Source organism: Lynx rufus, unplaced genomic scaffold (genome assembly GCF_022079265.1).
Source record: "Lynx rufus isolate CCGP_SWC_20201006 ecotype Redwood Valley unplaced genomic scaffold, mLynRuf1.p SCAF_24, whole genome shotgun sequence".
Taxonomy (NCBI): Eukaryota; Metazoa; Chordata; class Mammalia; order Carnivora; family Felidae; genus Lynx; species Lynx rufus.
Genome location: NW_025814839.1, coordinates 17,297,665 through 17,321,435, shown reverse-complemented (window position 1 = coordinate 17,321,435; position 23,771 = coordinate 17,297,665). Strand labels below are relative to the sequence as shown.

Genomic DNA, 23,771 nt, shown 5'->3' with positions numbered 1-23,771 from the left:
GGCAGCCGAGAAAATCGTCGCCGGGGAGGAGAGGCTGACGCACTTCCGGGACCGCCCCTTCCTCGTGATGCAACTTCCTGCCCCTTTCCTAGGGCTGCCGGCGCGAGACGCCGTTGCCATGGCAGCGGTCGGGGCACCAGGCTAGGATTTGTTGGCGATCACAGGAGCAGCAGGCGCGCAGGGGACAGTTCATGAGCCGACCAGACACTGGGCTGAGGCTGCAACGCAGGAGACTGGGGAGACGTCCTATATCACCCTCCGGACACTCTCCGCCCGCACCTCACGACCTTGGCCCCCCTCTCCTTTAGTCCTAAGGTGGGTTCCTCGCACCCTCACATTGGCCTGTCCCTTTGGAGAGCCCCTTCCCCTCGAGGCTGCCTTCTGAAAACCCCGCCTTCCTTCTCCCTTAAACTCCTCTTTTGCTTCAGGTCCACCTCCTCTATACCCCCTTCCCAAGTCTCAAGCCCTAATTCCCACTGGTCCCTTTTCCCGTGGGACTGCCTTTCTTAGGTTCCACCCTCTACCTCCCATAGTCCCGCCCTCAAGTCCCACAGACCATCTCAAATCAATACCTTTTCAGGTGCGTTCCTGCTGACCCCAGCTTCCCCGAGGCTCACCTCGAATCCCGCCCATTCCACTTCCTCTCCTGAGATGCTGTCTTCTTTGTCCAGTCACCCCTCCCTCCCAGCTCCTGAATCCGGGCCGGCTTTTACCCTGTCTGGATAGTTTAACAGTTTCTTCACCTGTGAAATGGAGCCCGGGTAGGAAGAGATGCCCTCCCAAGTGTCTTACCCCAACCCTCTTTCTCACACGCATACACTCCATAGCTGGTTTATGTCATTGTTGTTATTATTAATGTAGAACGATGATAGCTAGGATTTATTGACCCTGTGCCAAACACTACATGCTTTACATCACTTATTTCTTATAGCAACTTATTTACAGATGAGAACAGTGAAGTTTTGAGTTGGTGGAGTGGAAATCCAAACCCATTCTTGTTCCTTTACTAGTGCAGCTACTTATTCCTTTGTCTTCATTCAGGTCCTTTATTATCCCCAGGGATCCAGGCAATTAGCAATCCTGAGTCAGAGGCTGACAACTCGTTTTAGAATTTCCAAAGTGTTTGATGACCTTGAATCTCAGCAGGGGCACTGACCAGGAGGTAGGCAAGATCTTTTTTTTTTTTTTTAAACGTTTATTTATTTTTGAGAGACAGAGACAGAATGCGAGCTGGGGAGGGGCAGAAAGATAGGGAGACTCAGAATCCTATGCAGGCTCTAGACTCTGAGCTGTTAGCACAGAGCCTGACGCAGGGCTCAAACCCAAGAACCTCGAGATGATGACCTGAAATGATGACCTGAGCCGAAGTCGGACGCTTAACAGACTGGGCCACCCAGGCACCCCAGAGGTGGGCATAATCTTTACCAGAGGGGTAGGGTCCTATGGCTCAGAGAAGGAAAGAGCTTTCATGTTGAATGGGAGTGGAAGAAAGGCCCCTTCCCTTCTCTGCAAGTCAAAAGTCCACCTTAAGCATGAGGGAACTCAGAGGCAGGGTTAGCTGCTGCTCCTTCCTCAGGGCAATGTTAGCACAATTAGTGCCATCACCTATATGATCTCAGTCAGTACAGGGCTGGCAGCTTCAGGCTGAGGGTTCCACTCAAGACCCAGGGATTACAGAGAAAGCCCATGTCAAATGCTTCTTCACTTGACACAAAACTAAGTGGTTCTCAAAACACGTTTGTAACTGCAAATCTCTAGTGTTCAGAAGAAAACGACGGGTGGTAACCTTGGATATTTTTCAGTGTTGTTTTCCTTTCACATATTACTGATGCTTTGGCATTTGTTCTACTTAACAGAACCAGAGTTCAGGAGTTGGTATCTCAAATGGTCCCAGATAGCAGCTATAGTTATTTGAGGGTGAACAGGTCAGTGTTTCTTGATGTCTTCACAAGCAAGCTCCTGAGTTCCAGGTGCTTTGCCACCTGCATATGCCTCCTGCCAGGATGGGATTGCTTGCCTTATTTATTTCCTCCCTCCCATTCCAGGAAGGAAACCCAGAATCTTTCAGTCTGTTTTTTCTGTTTGTTTCTGCCTCATTCCTTGGGGATATAAATAAAATCTCACAGGTGGCAATATCTCACGAGAGGCGGTCACCGCAGCAACATGAGTTTGCGGGATGTGAGCCAGTGTGTGTTTATGAATGTTGGAGGGTGGATACTCATTGCCCCGTGGGTGGAACTGACAGAACTGACACACCAAAGACCTGCCCCCCGTAGGGGTCCTCAGAGGTGGTCCCTGGGGACAGGGCTCTGTGTGTCCTTCTCTGTCTGTATTCTTGACACAGTGCCCAGCATTCATAGGTGCTCAGTCACCATTTGCTTCGTGAACACACAGGATGTGACCCTCTATATCTGCACTGTCCAGTACAGTAGCCACCAGTCCATGTGGTGGTGCATTTGAAGATGGCTGGTCCAAATTGAAATGTGCTGTGTCACATAGACACTGGATTTTGAGACCGAATGTGGAAAAGACTGTAAAATAATCTCCTTAATAATGTTATTTTGATTTCATGTTGGAGTGAGAGTATTTGGGGTTTATTAGGTTAAATAAAATATAGAGTTAAAATTAACTTACCTGTTTCTTTTTACTTTTTTATGGCTAGTAGAAAATTTAAAATCCCATATAAGGCTAGCATTACAATTCTTTTGGACAGTGCTGCTCTAGAAGCAGCATGGCCTGAAGACAGAGCAGAAATGTTGGACTCAAGAATCCTAGCTCCCTGAGTGACCCCCGGTTAATCCCCTAACTTTCCAGAGCCTCAGGTTCCTCACCTGTGTAAAGGAGGCAGATTCAGGAAGTAACACACACTAGGTCCTTGTGGTCAGGGCCTAACACCATTAAAGTACAACCTCTGTGCTCAGGCTCAAGGTAGGTGGCCCCACATGTGCTTTCTCTCACTCCATTCCTCTAGCCTGGGACACCCTCTTCTTCTTCTGGGACAGGCTCCTCCCTGCCCCCACCCCACCCCAGGAAGTCTCCCTGAGTGCCCACTCACTCACTCTTGCCTTCATCCATTCCCAGACACTGAAGAGCTACTTGGGGCCAGCCCTGCACTGGATATAGGAAGCCAGGGACCTGGATGAGCCTCTGACCCTGAACCCCAGAGCCCACAGGCTAGTCTGACAGCCAGACATACTCGGGCATTCAGCTTCACCGGCAGGCACCTGTGTAGAGGTGAGGACAGGGCCCAAGTCCTCTGGGAAGCCAGAGAGGCCAGCTCAGCCCTCAGGAATCACCTCTGGGTGCCTTTGAGCATCCCAGGAGCTGTGGGCACAAGCAGTCCCTCAGGTCTCTCAGCCCAGGTGGCCAGGTCATACCACAGTGAACTTAAAAGACAGTCCATGCACTTGTAGAGAAACAGACTGCTAACTACAAATAATTATTCAAATAATAATTCAGTGCCAGTGTGGCGTATGCTGGGAGGGAAAAGAACAGAGTGCTCTGAGAATGTGTAACAGGTGAACTCACCTGGCCTCGGGACCTGAAGGAAGGTGTCTTATCTAGAGAAAGTGTCGGAAGGTGAGGGCACATTCTGGATGGTAAAATGCTGAAGTGGGAACAGACCACACAGGGGCAGAGCCCAAGGAAGTGTTCCAGTGTTTATGCTGTAGAAAGCCATTCAAGAGTTCTAGGCTGGGGGGTGAGTTGCCTTTTAAATGATCACTCTGGCCATATACAGAATGAATGGACAAGGTGGTGCTGGGCAGAGGGACGAGGGTGACTTCTAAGGGAGGCGGTGGCGGTGGTCTAGGGAGAAGATGGGGTGTGGAGCAGCACTAACGAACACAGTGGTGGGTTCTCAGTGTGGTCTGGACACAGGATTGGCAGCACTAGGCGCTTGGATGTGAGGGTAAAGGAAGGGAGTACAAGGAAGTGTCCAGTTGCACATAGTGGGGGTGCCATTTTCTGAGATGAGTGAGGTTGGGATAGAAATAGGTTGGAGGAAGAGAAACTTCTGTACCAGGCCTGGACTTGCTGGGAATCAGGGAAACCAACCATGACCTAAATACTGCCCAAGCAGCCCATGCAGGGAAGGGAAGAGCTATGGTACAAGGAAGTGCTTTCTGCTGCTAAGAAACCCACAAAGGACCAGAGACCCTGCTGCAGGGTGGGGAAGAACCAGGGCTGCCCAGCTCTGAACAGAGGGAAGAGGGTGAAACTGGCAGGGCATGCGATGAGCCACTGGAGGGGCAGGACAGTGTCATGCTTTTCCACCTTCTGAGTCAAGGACCAGGGACCATTTGTCACTTTCTTCAGATGTCCACAGATTCCAGAGATGGACAAGAAGCATTCTGTATGGGCTGCAGGGGGAAAGGGGACATATAGAAGGCAGGCAGTGGCTCCAGACAAGGATGGTCTTTGTTGTTGCTACTGCTAATAATAGTAATCACAAGAATAATGTTTATTATTGCTTGAGCACTTTTACTGGTGTCTTGCCCTAGAGGGTGGTCAGGGAGGGCTTCCTGAAGGAGGTGATATCCAGGAAGCCCAAAGGATGAGAGGAATTAGCGGGGTGATGGGAATTAAATGGGGAAAGCATGATATAGACAGAGAGACAGATCGGGCCCAGGTTTAGAAATGAGTGCTGGCACTTGAACTGCTGTTTGGAGCTGATGGTGGTTGGGACGCAGAGTATGGCGGTGGGGGAGATGTGGCCAGAGGTGGCCTTTCTCCCAAGGGAGTCCTGAGGGGGTGTTGGCCGGTGTGACATGCTCGGGTCGGGTTTGGCCCAGATCTCTAGAGCTGAAGTGCATCACTTGGAGGGATCAGACCTGTGGCCCTGCTGGAAGATGCTGCAGCTGTCCAGGCAGGAGCTGACAGTGGCCCAGCATGATCCAACCCTTCCTGTCACCCTGTAACTACCACTCTCTTTTAGGTGTCAGTTGCCTGTTCAGTGGTTTGCTCAGGGAGAGAAGGACTATAGGTACTTGTTCATAGCTGTATCTGCCCAGCCTTTAGCAGGGGTCTGGCACACCTGGGCCCTTGGAGGGACTCCTGGAGCTATGGAATTGGCAGTGTGGGCATCGCGTTGGGGGGATGAGAGGGACTTTGGTAAAGTCTACCCACCAGCAGGTACCAAAGGGCCCATGACCCAGGCCTGGGAAAGACTTTTCCCCAGGGTCTAGGTTGGACTTTCGGCCTAAGAACAGGGCAGATCGGGGTTTTAGGAAGTTTCCTCCAGCAGCAGCCACATGGCTCTGGCTAACGGGGATCCTCTCTGCTCAGCAGGAGCCACGAGGATGGCGCACTTGCTGGGCAGCCAGTCCTGCATGGACAGCCTGCGCAAGGACCTCACCGACTTACAGGGCGCCATTGTGGATGTGTTCTCTCGTGCTGGGCCTGTGCGCTTCCCCTCCTGGAAGTTCCCTGACCGTGTGGCTTGCGACCTGGACATGGTGGCCCTGCTAGAGCACTATGACCATGTGCCAGGTGACCCCGAGTTCACGCAGCTGTCCCATGCTGTTCTGCTGGAGCTGGTCATCGACAGGTGAGGGCCTCCACCAAACCTGGTGATCTCAGGATGCTGGCATCTGCCCCTTAAACCAGTAGACCAGCCTTGGGATCCCTCTCAGCAGGGATAATGTTGGTGACAATAATCACCTTTAACTGAGTACCTGTCAGGAGGCTGGTCAGTTCAAGGCCCTCATAGTGATCTCTTCTGTCACGTGCTGTACTTTCCTATCGTGCCTGCCTCAGGGGGTTGCCAGCAACCTCCCCCCCGACCCCACCACAACAACTGCCTCTCCAGCTGCCGTTGCTGCCTCCTCAGGGTTTCTGTGCCTTGGGGACACCACGGCTGCTGCTCAGAGTTTCCATCCCAGGCTCTTTTTCCTGGTGTCTTGTGGGCTATGCTATTCTCTGTGTCACAAGGTCAGACATGGGATATGTTTTTCCAGATTCTGGCCCTGCTGGGAAGAGGCCAGCAGATTTCCCTGAAGCCCCTCCACTTCCACACTATCATTAAACGTAACATGGTCATCAGGCTTCCACTTCCTGGGGCCCGAAACCCAGGCTCCCTGTGCTCCAAATCCATACACGTACCGAAGTCATGGGGGCCTGACAGGCAAGGACACCAGCGGTCTGGGGATGACCTGCCTGGGGACAGAGAAGCCAGGGTAACCACTTAGAAGAACCCCCAGTATGAAAGCATTATTTGGAGCCTGTGAAAGGCTAAACACGGATAAGCACAGAACACACCTTCCTTCCTCTGTGCCTTTACATACACTGTGCCCTCTGCTCAAGCACCCCTGCCCAGCCCTTCCTGGTCCGGCCAAGCCCCACTCATCCATCAAGGCCCAGTCTACCTATGCCCCTGGGGAAGCTGTTGCTGACATGTCTTCTCCACTCCCTCTGTCAAGGCCATGCTCTGTCTTCTTTCCAGGCTCTTCCCCCTGCCCCCCCCCACCCCGCCAGTGCTGCCCAGCCCTGCAGCAGACACAGCTGTCCCCATTCACAGAGGAAGACACCTTCGCCCAGAAAGGGGTGGGCCCTGGAGGCATTTGGTGCATCCTCCCCAGGCCTTCTCTGCCCAAGGCCCCGGTGGGTTTAGGATGACCCTTCTGCACTCGGAACAAGACAAGGTGGCTTACCTGCCCAGTATGCTCTGTAAACATAATTCCTCTTCCTTTAAAATAGCTTGGTTCCCATGCAGATCCAAGCTCATCCTTCTAATGCCTCTCTTCCTTAAAAGTAGCCTGACTCTAATTTTGAACACTGAGGTTAACATAGACACCCAGCTGTCTTCATGTGTCCCATGTCACAGGAGCAGCTTGCCCTGCAGGAGACCCTGACTAGAATCAGGAAACTCCAGGGCACGCCTGCCCTGCATGCTCGCCCTGAAGCTGTGGGCAGGCCCTTTCCCCTCTCAGAGTCTCCGCTCTGTCCTCTGTAAGGTGAAGGCTCTGAGCCATGTGATGTAATGCAACCACCCACCCAGCACCTTCCGAGCACTCACAGCACAACTGAAGCAAGACCCTGTCTCCCAGAGCATCCCAGTGTAGTGGGGAACAGCCAGGTAGCAGTGCTGTTACCCAGGAAGCCTGGAAGAGGCCCCCAAGCGCAGCCCTCAGGGAGGGCTTCCTAGAGGAAGTAGCTCTTGGATTGGGTTTGAAGCTGGTCCAGTAGAGCACATTTTAAGGCCCTCTAAGTCCTCAGAGCCAGAGGCTGCTAGTTGCATGGTGTGTAGGCATGCCTGCACCAGGCTCTACCCTAGCTGACCCTCCCGTCTCTGCCCACAGGCTCCTGCTGCTGCTTCAGAGCTGTGCCAGCTACTTGGAGAACCTTGGTTCAGAGCAAACGGTGCCCTCTGCCCAGGCCGTGGGGCGCTGCATGTCTGTGGGGCTCACAGCACGGTGCTTTTGGAACAGCCTACTGAGGCTGGGCATGCTCTACAAGCAGGCAGCCCCACAGGTGGGTTGGCTCCCCCCCACTCCCCAACCATGGCCACCCTCATACCTGCCGCAGTCCCAGCTTCCTTGCACACCATGTGTGTACCACATCCTTTGCTGGCCCCGTGCTTCCTGAAGGAGATAGTATCAACTCTGGAGCCTTCCTATCAATGCCAAATACAGTATGCAGTTAGCAATGCAGGCCTCAGGGGTCATGTCTGGGCTACCTGGCTCTGCTCTTTATGCATGGGACTTTGGGGAAAATCCCTACCTACTCTGAACCTCAGTTTGTTCATCTGTACAGTGGGAATAATAGCAATTCCTACCTCTCGGGGCATTGTTGGGTAATACTGTTAATGTTAGCCCCATTTGTTATGGCTTATCTCGTAATCTTCACAAATCCCCAGTGAAGGGGAGGAAAGGAAACGGGGGGGAGGAAAGGAAACAGGGAGGAAAGGAAAACTTCGAGCAGCTACGGTGACCTGACAGCAAGCAAGTCCACTAGGCAAGACCCCAGTAACTGGCAGCTGCAGCTTCACTGTTAGACACCTAATGCCATGCATGTAACTACACGGAGCCTAGGGCAGGGGGCAGCAGAGAAGGGGCCTTGGCTTGGTAAATTGAGGCAGTAGAAAGGAGAAGTTTCTCTCTCTCATTCACATTGGTGTCAGATAATGAGGGTCTGAATATCAGGAGAGGCTGTCACAATATCCCCAGGAAACTGGTCACCTTCCAGGCCTGTCTCCCTCATCTGCTTTCCCTTTCTTTTCCTGACCACAGAAAAGGGTAAGCCAAGGGGAGACCCTCACCTCCAAGCCCACAGCCAAGGGTGAGCCAGCCAGGAGCCCTGAAGTTGTGACTGCCAAGTTCATCAAGCCCCCCTCCCCAATGCCGGGCTCGCCCCAGACCTGCCAGGAGCCAGACAGCCTCCCTGCCAGAGTATCCCTGCAATGTCCAGCCAGGACCGTCAAGAACAGTAGGAGCGTCCACTCCCAGACTGTGGAGACGGCCCTGGTGCCCTGTGATGCATGCATCAGTGTCCAGGGAAGCCTGCGGGAGGTGGGCAACATGGTCATCAGCCTATGTCAGAGCCAGAACTTGCCTTCGTCCTTAGGCCAGTTCCAGCAGCTGGTGCAGGACAACATGGGGCTCAGGCCGCTGCCGGCCGCCACCATGGCCCACTGGGCGGCAGAGCAGAGCAAAGACCTGACACGCCTCAGTAAGCATGTGGGGGCCCTCACTCAGCTTGTTGGGCCCCTTAGGGCCCAGCTGGAGGAGGCTGAGGGCCAGAAGGATGGACTGAGGAAGCAGGTGGGCGAGCTGGAGCAGGCACTGCAGCAGGAGCAGGGGGAACGGCGGCGACAGGCAGATGAAGCCGCGCAGCACCTGGTGGAGTGGGAGCACAACAAGCAGCAACTGCTCACAGGTCTGTGCCCCAGACCCCGGACCCTTAGTGCCCAAGGCTCTGCTATGGCCTTAGCGCGGGCTCTCCCAGAAGCGGCCCCCACAACAGGGCTGCAGGTATCAGTAGTCGGTGTAAAGAAACCCAGGCTAAGGAGTGGGCAAGAGACACAGAGGGAAGGCAACTCATCAAGCTGGTGACACTGCAGGCAACTGGAGCTTGATCCCAACGGGGAACACTGGAGCTGGTGGTATAGAACACGCACCTCAGAGCTGCCCCATAGGAGGGTGAGGGAGCCAGGGAATTAATGCACTCACTCCGGTGTCGCTGAAGTAGCTCCTGGCAGAGCTACTCCCCTGGTACCTCCAGCCAGCAGAGCAGCCTCTTTGGCTTCAGTGGAAACCGTCAGGCAAAGGTACGGCTATGGCACCAGAAATGGGCCAGCACCCACTGATGCGGTGTGGCCTGACGGATTTGGGCAAGCCGCTGCCTTTTCTCAGCCTGTTGCCTCTGTGGAGGACACTAAGGCCCAGAGAGGTATAGAAGCATGGCAGTCAGCCAGGAGATAGGGTAAATGGGGGCCCAGGCCTCCTGGCATCTCCCTAGAGCTTCTACAAGCTCAGGGAGCCCCTCTGCACGGCAACAGCTGCCACTGCTTTGCAGGGTACACCGGGTGTGAAGGCACTGGCTGGGGCCAAGGGAGCCTCTGAAAGACCCCTCTCTCTCGGCTGCCATAGAAACAAGTGACCTCAGGATGAAGGTGGCCACCCTGGAGAGGGAGCTGAAGCAGCAACAGGAGTCCATGCAGGCTGTGGGTGAGGAGTCCCATCGTGTGGCCCTGAACCCCGTGCCATGTGCTCGGTGGTGCAGCAGGATGAGCACCCTCCATCTCTGTCCCCTGGGCTTCTGGGGCAGAGAAAGGGAACCACAAGGAGAGTGGGCCTGACTGGCCACGCTGTTGGGTGATGGCCAGAGTTGGGGTGCCACCTCCCGCCCAAAGAGCACCTTCTATTTTTGCAACCCACTTCAGGCAGTGTTCAGGGCCCCATTTTGTGGCTGAGGACACTGAGACCCAGAAATGAGACCCCTCCGCACCCCACCTCAGGTCCCATCCGGGTCAGAGGCAGCACAGGGACTTGCACTCAGGCTTCCCTGCACTACCCTTTCCCATGCCCACCCAATCCTGCAGAGACCAAGGCCCGGCAGCTTCAAGAGGAGGCCGAGCGCAGGGCAGAGGCCGAGAGGCAGGTACACCGGCTGGAGGAGCAGGTGCAGGTGCTGGCAGGGCGGCTGGATGGGGCCAGCCAGCAGATCCGCTGGGCCAGCACAGAGCTGGACAAGGAGAAAGCCCGAGTTGACAGCATGGTCCGCCACCAGGAGGTGAGGCCCCCAGCACCTGAGGGTATCTGCAACGTGGGCTGCAGGAAGAGAGAGCTCCATTGGTGGGGTGTGGGGGGTTATCCGTGTAGGGTACCTACTCCCCAGCATGCACCCAGGTTGTTTGATTTTTACCAAGAGTCTGAGCCTTTCCCTGAGCCCTGGGCCCTGGGGAAACAGTGATCCAGGAACAGATATAGCCAAAGGAGGCCTTGTTCTGGAGGAGCTCCCCACCCAGTGAGGACAAGCAGTTGGGCCACCGTAGTTCTGCTGCCAGATGGCTAACAGGGGCAGGAAAAGTACTGCAGGAGTACAGAGGGACAGGCACATCTGCCTGTGGGAGTCCAGGATGGCTTCTGGGAAGAAGTGGCCTTTAAACTGGATGCCAAGGGCTGGTGATTAGTCCATCAGTCAGAGGAAGGATAGGGAGGGCAAGGGTGAGCCGAAGCCCAGAATACAGCTGTGCCCTCGGCATTGGGGCCTTGCAGGAACCCTCAAGAGTATGGCTGAGGGAGCAAGTAACCTGCCACCTAGAGAAGGGGATAGGTCTGGGGACTGTCCTGACTGTTCTTAGTCTCAGAGGCTCATTTGGGAAGCCAAGACCCCAGGTGGAAGTCCCCAGCATCAGGCATGGCCCAGTATGGGAAAGCCTGTCAACTGCAAGCAGGTGCTTTTCTCAGTGCCCTGCAAACAGTCATGGTCACCGTGCATCAGGTGTGTGTAGTGATCCAGATGGTAGGCTTCAGCCTCTGGAGCCCTCTTGTTCTTATTCCTCATCACAACAGAAGGAGGCAGATACTCTTGTCATATCCCCATTTTATGGATAAGGAAACAGGCTCAGTGAGATTCAGGAAATTGCCAAAGCTGCACAGCTAGCCAGAGGTAGAGCCAGGACTCAGAACGGACCAGCTTTGGTTCTTCCTGCTTTGCACTCAGTGGGTGTCAGGAAATGTGGGTCCCAAGTGACGTGGGCTGATGGGACACTGAAGACCTAAGGAGAAGAAGAAAAGCATATTGCCCAGAATGCCTCTCCGAGTGGAGACTGTGACTGTAAAGAAGGGGGCGAGACTGATAATGAATTGGCCAACTGCTCTACAAAGGGGCAGCGGTCTGCAGGTTGGGGGGCTTGGCCCTGACTGGCCTGGGGGTATACATTAGGGTATACAGCTGTGTTCCCTGTGCCCCTTCTTCTGCATGCTTGTGCACAGCCTCCCCTCTACACAGGCAGGGCACAAGGGAGAGGGCTTGGAGGGTCAAAGATACCATAGCCTTCTTTGTACCAGCCGGCTGGGCCTCACCCGCCTGCCCACCCCGGCTCAGTCCCTGCAGTCCAAACAGCGAGCCCTGCTGCAGCAGCTGGACAGCCTGGACCAGGAACGTGAGGAGTTGCGGGGCAGCCTGGACGAGGCCGAGGCCCAGCGGGCCCACGTGGAGGAGCAGCTGCAGAATGTACGGAGCGAGAGGGAGCAGGGGCAGAGCCAGCTCCTGGCCCAGCAGGTGGGAGCGGGCAAGGCAAGGGTGTGGGATGGCTCTTCCCTTTCACCAGAGGGGTATCCAGCCAGCTGAGTGCCTGTGGGCCAGTCCCCTGTCTGGAAGGGAAGGGGGTGTCCCCAGGGGAGTCAGGAGCCATTCCTTGGACAAGACGAGGCTCTCCCTGCCCCAGGAGCTACTGCAGAGCCTGCAGCGGGAGAAGCAAAGCCTGGAGCAGACCACGACAGATCTGCAGTTGACCATATCGGGGATGGAACGGGAGCTCGTGGAGCTGAGGGAGCGGGAACGACTGCTGGTGGCCTTCCCAGACCTGCACAGACCCATCGAGGCCCAGATCCCAAGTAGGGACCCAGAGGTGGTAGAAAGGGCATATCAGGGCCCGGACGGGCAGCTGAGGGTTCACCTGGGCAAGACACTGGGTCTGCAACTCCCCAGCCTGCAGCGTGGCCCCTACCGAGCTCCCAGGACACACAGTGCATCATCCACTCTGTGTAGATGGGGACACAGAAGCCCAGAGGTGAGGTGACCGCCCACTGTCACACAGCTGAGTCCAATGTACAGTTGTAACACCGCAGCCTGTGTTCTTTACCATGTCACATGCCAGTCCTTGCTCAACTTCCTCGTGTCCCCCATCCTGGTGTCTCCCCAAACCACACCACGGAGCCAGCTCCAGGGGTACAGCCCCAGTTGTCCAGTGTCATGCAGCCCATGGCACAGGAGTGCTAGTTACCCATCTTAGCAGAGGACTGGATGCCAGGCAACCTGGGTTCTCATTCCAGCCCCTCCAGCCCTCACCCAAATGGATGGGGGTGAATCCATTTGCAAGGCTGCCAGGAAGATCCACCACAATTTAGTGGTCCTGAGCACTGTGTTCCAGGCCCTTCCACTGTCCCTTCATCTGCCCCACAAGGCGGGCAAGAGCCCTTTTACAAGCCGTGAAACTGAGAACCACAGCAAGCAACAACTTGCTCAGGTTCATAGAGTCAGAGAAGAAACCTCCATCCCCCAAGTGGTGAGAAAGAACGTCTTTGCTGAATTCCTGTGACTCATACCCAAGAAGAGCTGGCTGTGTGACTTTGGACAGCTCACTGTCTCTCTGGCCCTCTGAAAACAGGCGGTTTTGGCAGAGATTTACTCTCTTGCCTAGTTACAAAGTCTTCAGTGAGCTGGAGGTCCCACCCAGCTGTCAGATTCTACAATGCTGCAGTCACCTCCCAGCAAGTAGGGGTGGGAAGCAGAGACAAGGCCTCAGGAGAAGGAAGATGAGGTGGAAGGCTCAGTGCACTGACTGTGCTCAGCTCACCTGTGCTTGCCAGGCCACCAACCCAAGCCATACCTCAGCTGGCATGTGTGCCCTCTGAGGTCCTGTTCCACGGGTTGGGGTGAGGTACCAGACAGCTTGTCTCCATAGGCTCCGGCAATGTTACAGACGACATGGAGAGGCAGGTGCAGGCCAACGACATCCGCATCCGGGTCCTGCAGGAGGAGAATGGGCGGCTCCGGTCTATGCTGTCCAAAATCCGGGAAGTAGCCCAGCAGGGCGGCCTTAAGGTGGGCATCCTGGCTCCCCAACCTGAGAGGGACGACCCTTGGAGACTTGGAGGAGGTACCTAACTGGCAGGTCTTCAGACCCCACCCTGGGAACCTGTTGAAAGCCTGCCTCATCACGTGGCTTACACAGGTTTCAAGCAGGCATGAGAGTGTTACAGTGCCTGCCAGCTCCGAATTTCCCCCTCCAGTCCTTGGTACCTTTATTTCAAGTGCAACCTGGAGTTTGTCAGAAAGCAAAACGTCCCACACTTACTGCAGCTGGGGTAGCCCTGGAAGGCTTCCCAAACCCTGCCCCTCAGAGGAAGGGTGTGGGTACAGGTTTGGGCCCTCCCTCTCCTCCATGGTGATGATACCCTCTCTGAACAGTACAGAGAATTTCCTGAGCCTTTCTGATATTGGTTTTTTTTGCAGCTGATTCCACAGGACCAGCTCTGGGCCCCTCACAACAAGGGCATCCACAGAGCAGCGCCCCTGGCGCAGGCCCAGAACGCATCCCCAGGGTGAGTAAGGCTTTGCCAGAGGTGGGGCAGATAGGTGGGCTGGTCCCCCTTACTCACAGGGGATCTTGCCATCTGGTCCTCCCTCAGGCCCCCGGACAGGCAGCACCTGCCCAGCAGCAGGACAGCCAGTGCGGGCAGGACCCTACCGTGCCAGCTCCGGGCATCCCCACCTCAGCAGCCCTGCAGCCGGCCCAGCAAGCCCTCCTTGGAGGACATGACCCACTCGACCAACTGTGCTCAGAACCCCATCCGGGCCTTGGCCAGGCTGAGGAGGAGACTGTCACCAGGCCAACGCCAGGCCAGCCCTGCACATCAGCCCCAGGAGCGGCCCACGTAGCCTGCTGTGGGGTGGGGCTAGAGGGCAGGTGTCTGGCAACCCACTCAATGTAATAAAGCCTTGGCCATCTGCCCACAGCAACCTTGATCTCAAAGCCCTGGCTGAGCCAGGCGAAGAGTCCTTCCTTCCCCTTTCTGGGCAGGGACCACCTAGTCCCCGGTCATGCAGGTCACCTGCCAGGAGAGGCCTGGCACACTGTGGGCCCTCAGTAAATGGGTGTTACCTGCCTCTGTCCTGACAGGGCAATGGGAGAAGAGGGCACACCAAGGACAGAAAGAAGCTCCAGTACCTGGGCCAGGTGAAAGGCCCACAGCAAGGGCAAAAGGGTGATGTGGAGTCGGTGATTCCTACCAATGAAGAGCAAGGTCAGGGTAGGGGGTATGTCAGGGAAGGAGAGCAGCTGCCAAGGTAGGCCCAGTGAGGATGTATGAGGCAGAAGGGTGTCAGAGAACAGGGTCCCGGCTCTGGGCTCACAGAAGCAGGCAAAGGGCAGGGAAGCCTTCCCCAGCCCCAGACTGGGCCTGGGACCTCCTGCCCCAGCTCTGAATCTGGGATGAGGACATTAAGGACCCAAGAAAGGCAGCCCTCCTTTTACCGAGGATCTGTTCACCTTCAAGAAATGTAGGCGTTTTCTAAATCCAGGAGGTTGGATTCCTAGAAGGCAGGGCAAGGCCTCATCTAATCAGACACCCAGCAAGCCCTGGCTTCCAAGGCCTGTCTCCTAAGACCTGGGCATAGATGCTACCAGCCACACCAGGCCCATGGTCCAGTTTTCCTCACGAAGCCTCCAGCCTGCCCTAAGTTACCTCATCAGTGAAGGATAAGCTCTAAGGCCTTACTGAGGACTTCTCAGGGTAGGCACTCTCAGCTTCCTGTGACATTTTACCCTGGTGAGGAGGCCAGCACGTAGTGTGCCTCAATTTACAGAGAAGGGTTGAGAGGGGCCATGTGTGTAGCTCAACTGGCATGGCCACTGTCTGCCCGACTCTCGCTTCTGTGGAGCCCGGCGGTCCTGGGATGCCCTGGCCCTGTCCCTTATAGGTGAGAGCCAGCCCTTGGGGTGGGATCCCTGAGGTAGGAGGCATGGGCCCCAGGGGGAGGACCTGTCACAGCTAAGCTCCCCTCTGCTCACAGTTCTGTAGGTCAGAAGTCCAGGCCCTGTGGCTGGGTTCTCCATTCAGGATCTTAGAAGACTCACATCAAAATATCTGCCAGGTTACATTCCTTTCTGACAGCTCTGGGAAAGAACCCATTCCTAGGCTCATTCTGATTATTGGAGGAATTCCGATTCTTGCAGCTATAGGACTGAGGTCCACTTCTTTGCTGGCCACTGGCAGCAGGGGCCACTCTTAGCTCTTAGAGGCTGTCTGTCTTCCTTGCCCCCTCTGTCTTTAAGTCAGCAACAGAGAATTTCTCATGCATTGAATGCCCTTCCTGCTTCAACTTTTGACTTCTTCTTCCATCAACTAGAGAAAACTCTCTGCTTCTAATGGGCTCTCGTGTTAGGTTAGGCCCTCTTGGATACTTTCTCTACCTTAAAGTCAACTGTGCCATATAACATAACCTAATCATGGGAATTAAATCCATTAGATTCATAGTTGCAGGTTTATAACAGGGGATGTTCAGGAGGGCTGGGAGATCTTGGGGCCCATTTTAGAATCCACCTCCCACACAGTAGAGCCCAAAGTGACTCTTCTGTCTTAAAACATCCACACAAATCTGATAGCTTATGTTAAAATATATCCATGTTTACTTCAATATTAAACCTCCCCCCTACCCCAAATCTAAAAAAACCGGCTGCCCCTAAAAGATGCACCACATTTATCCTGCAGCTTCAAGTATCCTGGGCGGCAACCTATAGCCCGGCCAAGAAGCACAGGACTTGATGGCTCTTGAGGCCTCTGATCCCAGCCAGGCCTGGGAAGGGAACCCCGCTGGACAGGCAGTAGCACTCATAGCTCCCAGTGTCCAAGGGCTGAGGGCAGTATCAGTGGAGAGGCCTCTCTGGGTTGACCATCACAGCCTTGACCAAGAGGTGTCCCCAAGGCTGGACAGCTCCTCCCACAACCCAAACCCCAATAAATAAGCATAAAGCCTGGCCAGCCACTGCAGCCTCAGCCCCCAGGGATACCTGGACAGGCAGGTCAGAGAGCCGCCAGAGCCCTGGGAACAGCTGCGCTGCCCCACACCCTCTTTCCAGGGTTCCCACCCAGGGTCATGGGATCTGTCTGTGGGAAGGGCAGACACAGACACGCCAGGATGGCAGAGAAGGGCCCCAAAGTGGCTTCTCCCTCTTGACTGGCAGGTCCAGACCCTGCATCCTTAACTGGGGGCTGTGGTCCCTCCTTCCCAGTACAAATATGATGGGGTGCCTTGCCCCCCAGGAGGGGAGGCCCCTATCCTTCCTCCCACCGGCAGAGCTTCCCGTCCATCTGCTGTTGTGTTCCACAAGCCCAGGCCTAGGGCCAGGGTGCAGGCGGGAGGGTCCCTTGCCCACATGCAGAGACCCAGCTGCGGCAGCTAATCATCTGAGTAGCGGTTCCCTGCAGGAGAGGAGGAAAAAACAGGAGGGAAGGGTCAGGTGGGAAGCAGGTATATAGCCAGCCAAGGGTCCCCACCCTTGGTGCTTACCCAGCACATTGAATTTGCACAGAGGGCAGGTCTGCTGGAGCATCAGCCAGGGGTCCACGCAGTCTCGGTGAAACTCATGCTTACAGGGCAGCACCCGGAGCCACTGCAGGGGGTGAGGCAAGAGTTCAGGCCGCAGAGTCAAGCCTCCAAGTGGGGATGCCTGGCCCCCACCTGAGCTGGGGAAATGATGAAAATCCTGTGGCCTATCCCCCGCCCACCATTCTGCTTTCCTAATTATAGCGGGGGCTGGGAGCATAAGGGCCTGGTCGGAATGGTTCTGGGGTCTCTCAGGAGTGGAGTGAGAGACATCATGGGTCAGCTGATGGCTGGCCTCTGCCCAGGGCACTAACCTGCTTGTTGCAGAAGTAGTCCAAACACACGGCGCAAGTCTCAGCACCAGGCTCTGGGGGCCCCTGTGCTGCCCTACCCAGACGGCAGCGCCGGGTCTTGAGGGATGCCAGTCTCCGCACCACGCGGCGCTTGAACAGATCTACCTGTTGGGGGAGGGCAGACACAGTTAAAGGGTAGGTTGGAGGTCTGGGGGCAACGGGGCTCCCAGGAGCTGGCTCTCACCTGGCCTCCGGGCTCCCGCTGGCTCTGCCTTGACGCCTGCCGCTGAGCCTGGACCACAAGGCCTGTGCACAGGAGCATGGCCACCAGCAGGATGGCGTTCCACAGCTGCTGCAGGGGCTTCTGGAGAGGGGAGTAGAGTGTCAGGGGTCCTGGGGCCACTCCACACTCTTCCCACAGTAAATCCACTCAAAGGACCAGGCAGGTAAGGTCCGTTGGCACTGTGTCCCTGCAGCCTCCTGGCTTCCTCTTCTGAAGCCTCTGTTCCTCCCATCTGTGTGCTCCCAGGGTCTGCCCCCGGCTGTCTACACAACTCCTCGTCCAGCAGCTGAGGGGACCCACATGTGTCCCCAGCCCAGGCCTCTCTTGGGCAACAAACTCAGTATGTTTTGCATACTTGGAAGCTTCTCTCTGGCAGCCTTACAGACTCCCCAGCCCCTCCCCAGCTCACCTTCCCATCCCAATCCCTAACCCACACTTCTCCTGGTCTACTTTCTTGAGCGCCATCACTTACCCACTTCCGTGTGGGCAGAACATTCACATGGTCCCCTGTGGCTTCACGCTTAGGAGTCTCATGCATCCCTTCCCTCCGTCCCACCCCTCCACTCCTTGGGTGACCTGCTCAAGCCTCATTAGCCCATTTCCCACAGCCACAAGGATCTCACCTGCAAACTGATCATGGAGGACCCCTGCTGGACACTCTTCCCTGCAATGCCCCCACCCCCTGCCCCCACCCTCAGGAGAAAACCCAAACTCCTCTAGCAGCCCTCTGACAAGGCCCTAGATCTTCCACCCACTCTGTTCCTTGCTTCTTCTCATGTTCCCTGTTCTTCCTCACCCCTTCCCTTGGCTAATGCCTTTGGAAGTCCCTTGCTCCCAAGCTCTCCCTGACCACCAGGGCTAAGCAAATGCTCCCACTTGCCTCCCCCTGCCCAGCCAAGCCCTCCTCACACTCTTTAGTGTGTACTTCCTTGCCGCCGCCCTTGGTGGTCCCGCTGGTGGGAGGGAACCACATCTGACCTGCCTCAGCCTTTGAGAGTCCCCTTAGGGCCTCAGAGTTCTGGGGCACACAGTGACTTTGACTGAACTCCCCCCACAGCAATGTGGCAGCTGGACTTTGACTACAAAACAGCTGGCTCAGGAAATGATGCAGCAGGGTAAGCAAACTCCAGCCAGCTCACCCACACAGGCTCACCTTTTCACAGGGTCTTTGGATATGTTAGGAGGAATGAAAGCATTCATTTAAAAGCTTTCTGCATTCCTAGTAGCTTTCTGCCATCATGTTCTTCCTCAGCCAACAATGAAGTTCAACTATCATCATGTTGGGGGAGAGAGGCCGAGAAATGATTTGCTACCAAAAGAGAACACCACTCTGGATAAGGCTCGGTGTCACTAGTGTCACAAGATGTTAATCTTGCTCAGTGGTGGCACCCAAGAGACCATTATCAAGAGATGTCAGTGAGCCCCAGCTTCCCACTCCTCACCCTCTCCCCTGTGGTCTTTGTGTCCCTGTCTCCCTTGTGCACCTGCTCCAGGAAGCTTTCCCCAGCGCCTTAGGCTGAGCTCAGATGCATTTGCTGTGTCCCAAGGGCCGATGCCCACCATCAGCTCGGTGCTCAACCCAGCAGAGGGACAGCCATGGCCTATCTCCTCCCCAGATGGGGCCCAGGGCTGGAGCCCAGGGCTGGAGCTACCCTGCTGAGCCAGACTGACACGTGGCAGGACTCCATGGCCATTGCAATGTAAGCTCTCCAGGGTGGAACCTGGACTTCCAGGGTTTGGAGCAGCCTGTGAGCACTGGGTGGGTGGAGGGCATGGCCGCCTTGGAGCTCTGCTGCAGGCTGGAGACCAGCCTCCCCAGGCTCAGCCCATCTTAGGGACCCCCAGGTGAGGAGGGAGGGCAGGGTCTGTCCATCCGAGCAGTAAGGGAGTGGTTCATCTGACCTTTCTGATACACGGGTGCTGTAGCTCTGGATTTTGAAGCTGGAAGGATGGTGACTAGGCCCTGGGGTTGGGGCTGAGAGCTGGCTTCAGCCACCCTTAAGATTCCTCAGCTATCATGGCTAGCCAACAATTGTATGGGTCCACCGTGGCCAGCAGCATGGCTGTTCAGCTTTGCCCTCTGTACCAGCCAGACTGACCTGAAGACTGCGTACATTCCCAGCTCCAGGCCCCTTGCCCAGCCTGCCCCTTCCCTATCTCCAGTCTTTCTACAGGCACTCTCTACAGGCACTCTCATCTGACAGCCCTTCACCAAATGTCTGCCCCACCCACAGGTCTGAGTGGGCTGCCCTCCAGGGGGAAATACGGTGGGGCTCCCTTTTCTTCCAGAAAGCCCTTCCATTCTACCAGTCCCAGTGGCTGCTCCTTCCCTTCACAGAACTGTGGTTCAGTTCCTGCTGCTCAAACAGTAAATACCACAAGCTGGGCTGAACTGCAGAGGCCTTTTTGTGTGAGAGAGCCCTGCTCATCTTTGAGCCCTTCAGGTCAGAGCCCAGGTGTCTCAGGTCTTTTGGACCCTCCACAGCCCTTCTCATGGAGCCCTAAGTGTCCTAAGATCTCAAAAGTTATCTGATGACTGCTAACTCATTCAGGAACTTCTAACAGTGAAGATATTCAGGGTAGCAGCACCTGCCCATCTGCTCCATGCCCACTGCGAGCTTTATGTACACGACTCCCTGACAACCCTGTGTCTGTGTGCTGGCCTTGGTTCACAAGCGAGGGATATGAGACCAGAGAAGTTAAACACACAGCCTGAGATCACTCAGCTAAAATTGCAAGTCTGCCTGACTTGAAGTTGCCCCGCATGGTCCACATCCAGCAACATCTACCGGAGGCTGCCCACCAGGAGACCAGGACATGCCTGCCCTGCAAAGAGTAGGGACTCGAGAAATGCTTATGGATGGAATACCTTTGAACCCTCTCGATGCCCAGCATTGAGAAATCCAGAGATAAGTAAGACATAGCCCCAGCCTTCAGGAGACACCCATTCCCCAACACATATACAGGATGGCCTGTCCTAAGAATCCTGTGAAGGGGTTGACAAGGCACTGCTGTGATTTAGAAGAAGGAGAGAGGAACAGTGAGCGGAGGTTGTGAGGGAAACTTTCCAAAGAAAGCAGGCAGACAGAGACATATGGAGACGGAGAAAAAGAGCAGGCATGGGCAAGGCCTAGCGGCAGGAAACCAGGGTATGTGTGAAGGCCAGTAAATGACACAGGATGCAGAATATAAGGAGAAAGCTAGAAAATAAAGGATAGGTGAGTAATTAGGAGCGCTGGTCTGAGCTTTATTCTGTAGGCAATGGGCAGCCAAAGAGGGCTTCTGAGCGGGAGAATAACATGACAATAGTAGTTGACACTGTGCATGACCCTGGTCAGGCACTGCACGGAGCACCCACCATGTCAATGAACACTCATTTCAGCCCTGGGAGGTGGAAGAAGTGCTCCTGGTCACCAAGGCGAGGAGAGGCCACAGGATCTGAGACAAGGCATGTGTGCGGCCCCACCTGAGTCTCCTCCCCCCAGGCACCCACCTGCTCCTGGGCCCGACTGCCTCCCAGGCACACCAAGTCCTGCCATCCTCCGTAGCCATCCTTGGAGAGGCCACAGGTGGTCCACAGGGTCAGCTTCCACTCGATATTGGCTGACAGGGACTCTCCGCTGGTGATCTCAGCTGTGGCCTGGGTCCTCCTGGAAGGGAAAGCCACAGAGGGGCCAGACGGAAGGACTCTTGGGAGGAGAGGCCCAGACCCATCCACCCCAGCCTTGTAGAAAAAAAAGGATACCCCCAAGTATCCTCCCACAGCCCTTCTGCTTTGGCTTCTAGGTCCTTCCTGGCTATTGGTTTTTCCAGTTCTAGTATCAGCCAGGCCAGGGAGGCCTGCAAGTCCCAGAAAGAACCCGTCAATCAGGAATTCAGCTTCCTCCTTGCTAGAGCCAATTCCCCTCTGTCCCTAGAGCTGTCTCTTTGCTCCAGGCCTTGGTATCTTCTTTCAGTCCCCTCACCCATTTTTCAGACTAAGAGACTATAGCTTTAAGGTCAACAAGAAAATCCCTGGTCCTGCGACCTCTGAACCATGGCAGATTCAGGGACCCCTCAGTACCCAGGCTCCCAGGCCCAGTCCTTTGGAACCCAAACCCCAACTCACTGCAGCAGTGCCTCCAGTAGCTTGGTGACATTGGAGGAATAATGGAGGACAATCACTGGTCTGAGCAGAAGCTGCGATATGTCTAGCTGTTAATGGACAAGAAGGTCAGCTGGCCTTGGTCCCCTCTTCCCTGGCCTGCACACCCCCACTGCCTGAACACGTTTACCTCTCGGACCACGTTGTGGTTCAAGATGAGGAGGAGCAGGGCAGAGGCTCCCAGGAAGAGCGCCCTCTGCATCTGCAAGGGGACAAAGGCAGAAGCTAGCAGGCACCCTGCCCACACACCTGCCTCACCACCCACGACAGGGTTCTTAGTTGCTGGCTCTGCACCAGGTGTTTCCTCTGAACAGACTGGCTGTACACTCTTTGAGGTCAAGGGCAGAAACTCTTATTCCTCCTGCCATTCCCCCAGATGCTCTGTGGGACTCCAATGATTCTGTGCCTTCCCTGGTCCTAGCAGGAAGGGCCTGCCCCCAGACCCTGGGCAGGAACTCCCCATCTGATACTCTCAGAGCCTGATGAAGTTTCCTGACTCTCTGGCCTCCTCCCACCTCCGTGCTTCCACTGACTCAATTCTACAAACTGGGGGCCCTTGCCTCACCCAGGCCCAGGGTTTCTCTGGAAGCTCCTTAGGGGCCCACATGGTAGTCTGGCTCTAGCAGATGCCTTGAAACCCCTTCCTCCAGCCCCCTTTGCCACCTACACCCTCTGCACCTGCTGAACCAGGGCCTTAGGATAGGCCTGCGGGCCGCTGCCCTGACTCTCCTGGTGGAACTGGGCCGCCTGCTCCTTGCCCACGTATGCCACTGCAATCCAGCCTTCTACCGGCACCTCCTGCTCAGCATCCACGATGTCCATCTGTGGGGCAAAGGACCATGGGCAGAGGGAGGAGGGGGAAGAAGAGGGGACACACGGAGGATTCAAGGCCAGGGTTTGGAAGCGAGTTTGAAGGGGAGAGCATCTGGATCTCGGGTTTTGGAAGCCGGAATCTGGGGCCTGGGCAGCCTGGGGAGGGGGCGCTGCACTGCTAGGGCTTGGTCCAGGATGAAGGCCAGATCTGGGTGCGGAGCCAGATGGCTCGGCTGCGCTCACCAGCAGCAGGCGACCGCCCAGCGTGGGTGCTGGGTCGGCTTCGGGGCCAATCCTGACGCCCTCCAGGATCAGAGCGTCCTGCCGCGGCAGCCTCACGTCCACCCTCACGGCGCGGGCCCCGCCCCGCCCCGCCCTGGCCGCAGGCTCGCTGCCGTCCGCCGCGGCGCCGGGTCCCGCCAGGCCCAGCCAGAGCGGCAGCAGGGGCAGCAGCAGTAGCAGTGGCGACGGCGGCGGCGGAGGAGGCGGCGGGGGCGACCTCAGAACGGGGCGAGCGGCGGGGCCCATGGCCGGACCCTGCGAGCAGACGAGACGGGAGCCGGGGGTCCGGGGCGCTGGGGGGCGAGGGGGTGGGGAACGTAAGGAACGAGGCCGCGGCCGGACGGGGCGGGGCGCCGAGAGGGGCGGGGGCGGGGCCGGACGGGGCGGGGCGGGGCGCCAGGATGGGGGTGGTTCTTTGCGACTCCAGCGCTCAGACTGGGCCGCGCGCACCCCCTGGTGGCGGCGGAGAATTCAGGCGCCGGCGGCCGCGGAGGCAGGAATGGGGCGGAGCCCGGGTAGAGGTCTGTGCAGAGGTGGGAAGTAAGAGAGTTAGCGGTCACCGCCTGTGGCCGTTGTCAGACCTGCGGAGACCAGAGCAGGGGAGACCGAGGGAAAAAGTTGGTCGCAAGGGGAGGCGGAGGCACGATGAGGGCTCCAGAAGGGCAAGAACAAGGGACAGCCCTTGCTGTGCGCCAGCCTTAACGGTTACACGGTCATACGGTGTGGCCTTGGTCAAGTCACAACCCCCTCCTTCCTGGGTTTCTGTCTCTCCTCCAGACCAAGCTCCAGGAGACAGAGAACCAGACATTGGCGTGGGAAGAAGATGGGGGAAGGGTCCTGAAAGGGCTGAGAAAGGGGCTCGGGGTGCTTGCCTAGACAAAGCAGGGCAGACACAGCTCCTCAGTGGCTCCCACAGGCTGGGTCTTCAGGCAGGTCACTTTCCTGGGTAGTAAAATGAGCGCGATATTAGAGCAGCACTGCCTCATCTCTAACAATTTCTGATGCCTAAAGGAATGTGAGAGGTCCACACGTCCTAAAACTCATCCTTTTCTCCCAAAGGTTGTGGCTGCTGGGAACTACCTCGTCTGAAATCCGAACCTTTTAAAAATTGTATCCTGGAGCGCCTGGGTGGCTCAGTCTGTTGAGCTTCCTACTCTTGATTTTGGCTCAGTGTGATCTCGTG

At 56.2% G+C, this 23,771-nt stretch overlaps 2 protein-coding genes across 5 annotated transcripts; one reads left to right on the top strand and one right to left on the bottom strand.

Moving 5' to 3' along the window:
- Positions 1-5: 5 nt before the first annotated feature.
- On the top strand, positions 6-14,183 carry CCDC157 (coiled-coil domain containing 157). Of its 4 annotated transcripts, XM_047087991.1 has the most exons (13): positions 6-315; positions 581-1,162; positions 3,082-3,234; positions 5,290-5,548; positions 7,299-7,470; positions 8,229-8,874; positions 9,588-9,665; positions 10,040-10,230; positions 11,548-11,724; positions 11,891-12,059; positions 13,130-13,269; positions 13,681-13,769; positions 13,857-14,183. In XM_047087991.1, the coding sequence occupies exons 4-13, from the start codon at positions 5,301-5,303 to the stop codon at positions 14,104-14,106; spliced, it is 2,160 nt and encodes a 719-aa protein (XP_046943947.1). In that variant the 5' UTR covers positions 6-315; positions 581-1,162; positions 3,082-3,234; positions 5,290-5,300; the 3' UTR covers positions 14,107-14,183. The 4 variants fall into 4 exon arrangements, with proteins under 4 accessions (XP_046943947.1, XP_046943948.1, XP_046943946.1 ...); XM_047087992.1 differs by lacking the exons at positions 6-315; positions 3,082-3,234 and having other exon boundaries at positions 324-1,162; XM_047087990.1 differs by lacking the exons at positions 6-315; positions 3,082-3,234 and having other exon boundaries at positions 324-1,162; positions 5,287-5,548.
- On the bottom strand, positions 11,024-22,911 carry RNF215 (ring finger protein 215). Its single transcript, XM_047087994.1, has 10 exons — positions 22,550-22,911; positions 22,172-22,315; positions 21,624-21,695; positions 21,458-21,543; positions 20,843-20,999; positions 17,311-17,430; positions 17,088-17,231; positions 16,738-16,840; positions 13,022-16,649; positions 11,024-11,218 (listed from the first exon to the last, which is right to left on the bottom strand). Exons 1-9 carry the CDS (start codon positions 22,832-22,834, stop codon positions 16,627-16,629), a joined length of 1,134 nt encoding a protein of 377 aa, XP_046943950.1. The 5' UTR covers positions 22,835-22,911; the 3' UTR covers positions 11,024-11,218; positions 13,022-16,626.
- Between the last annotated feature and the right edge of the window lie 860 nt (positions 22,912-23,771).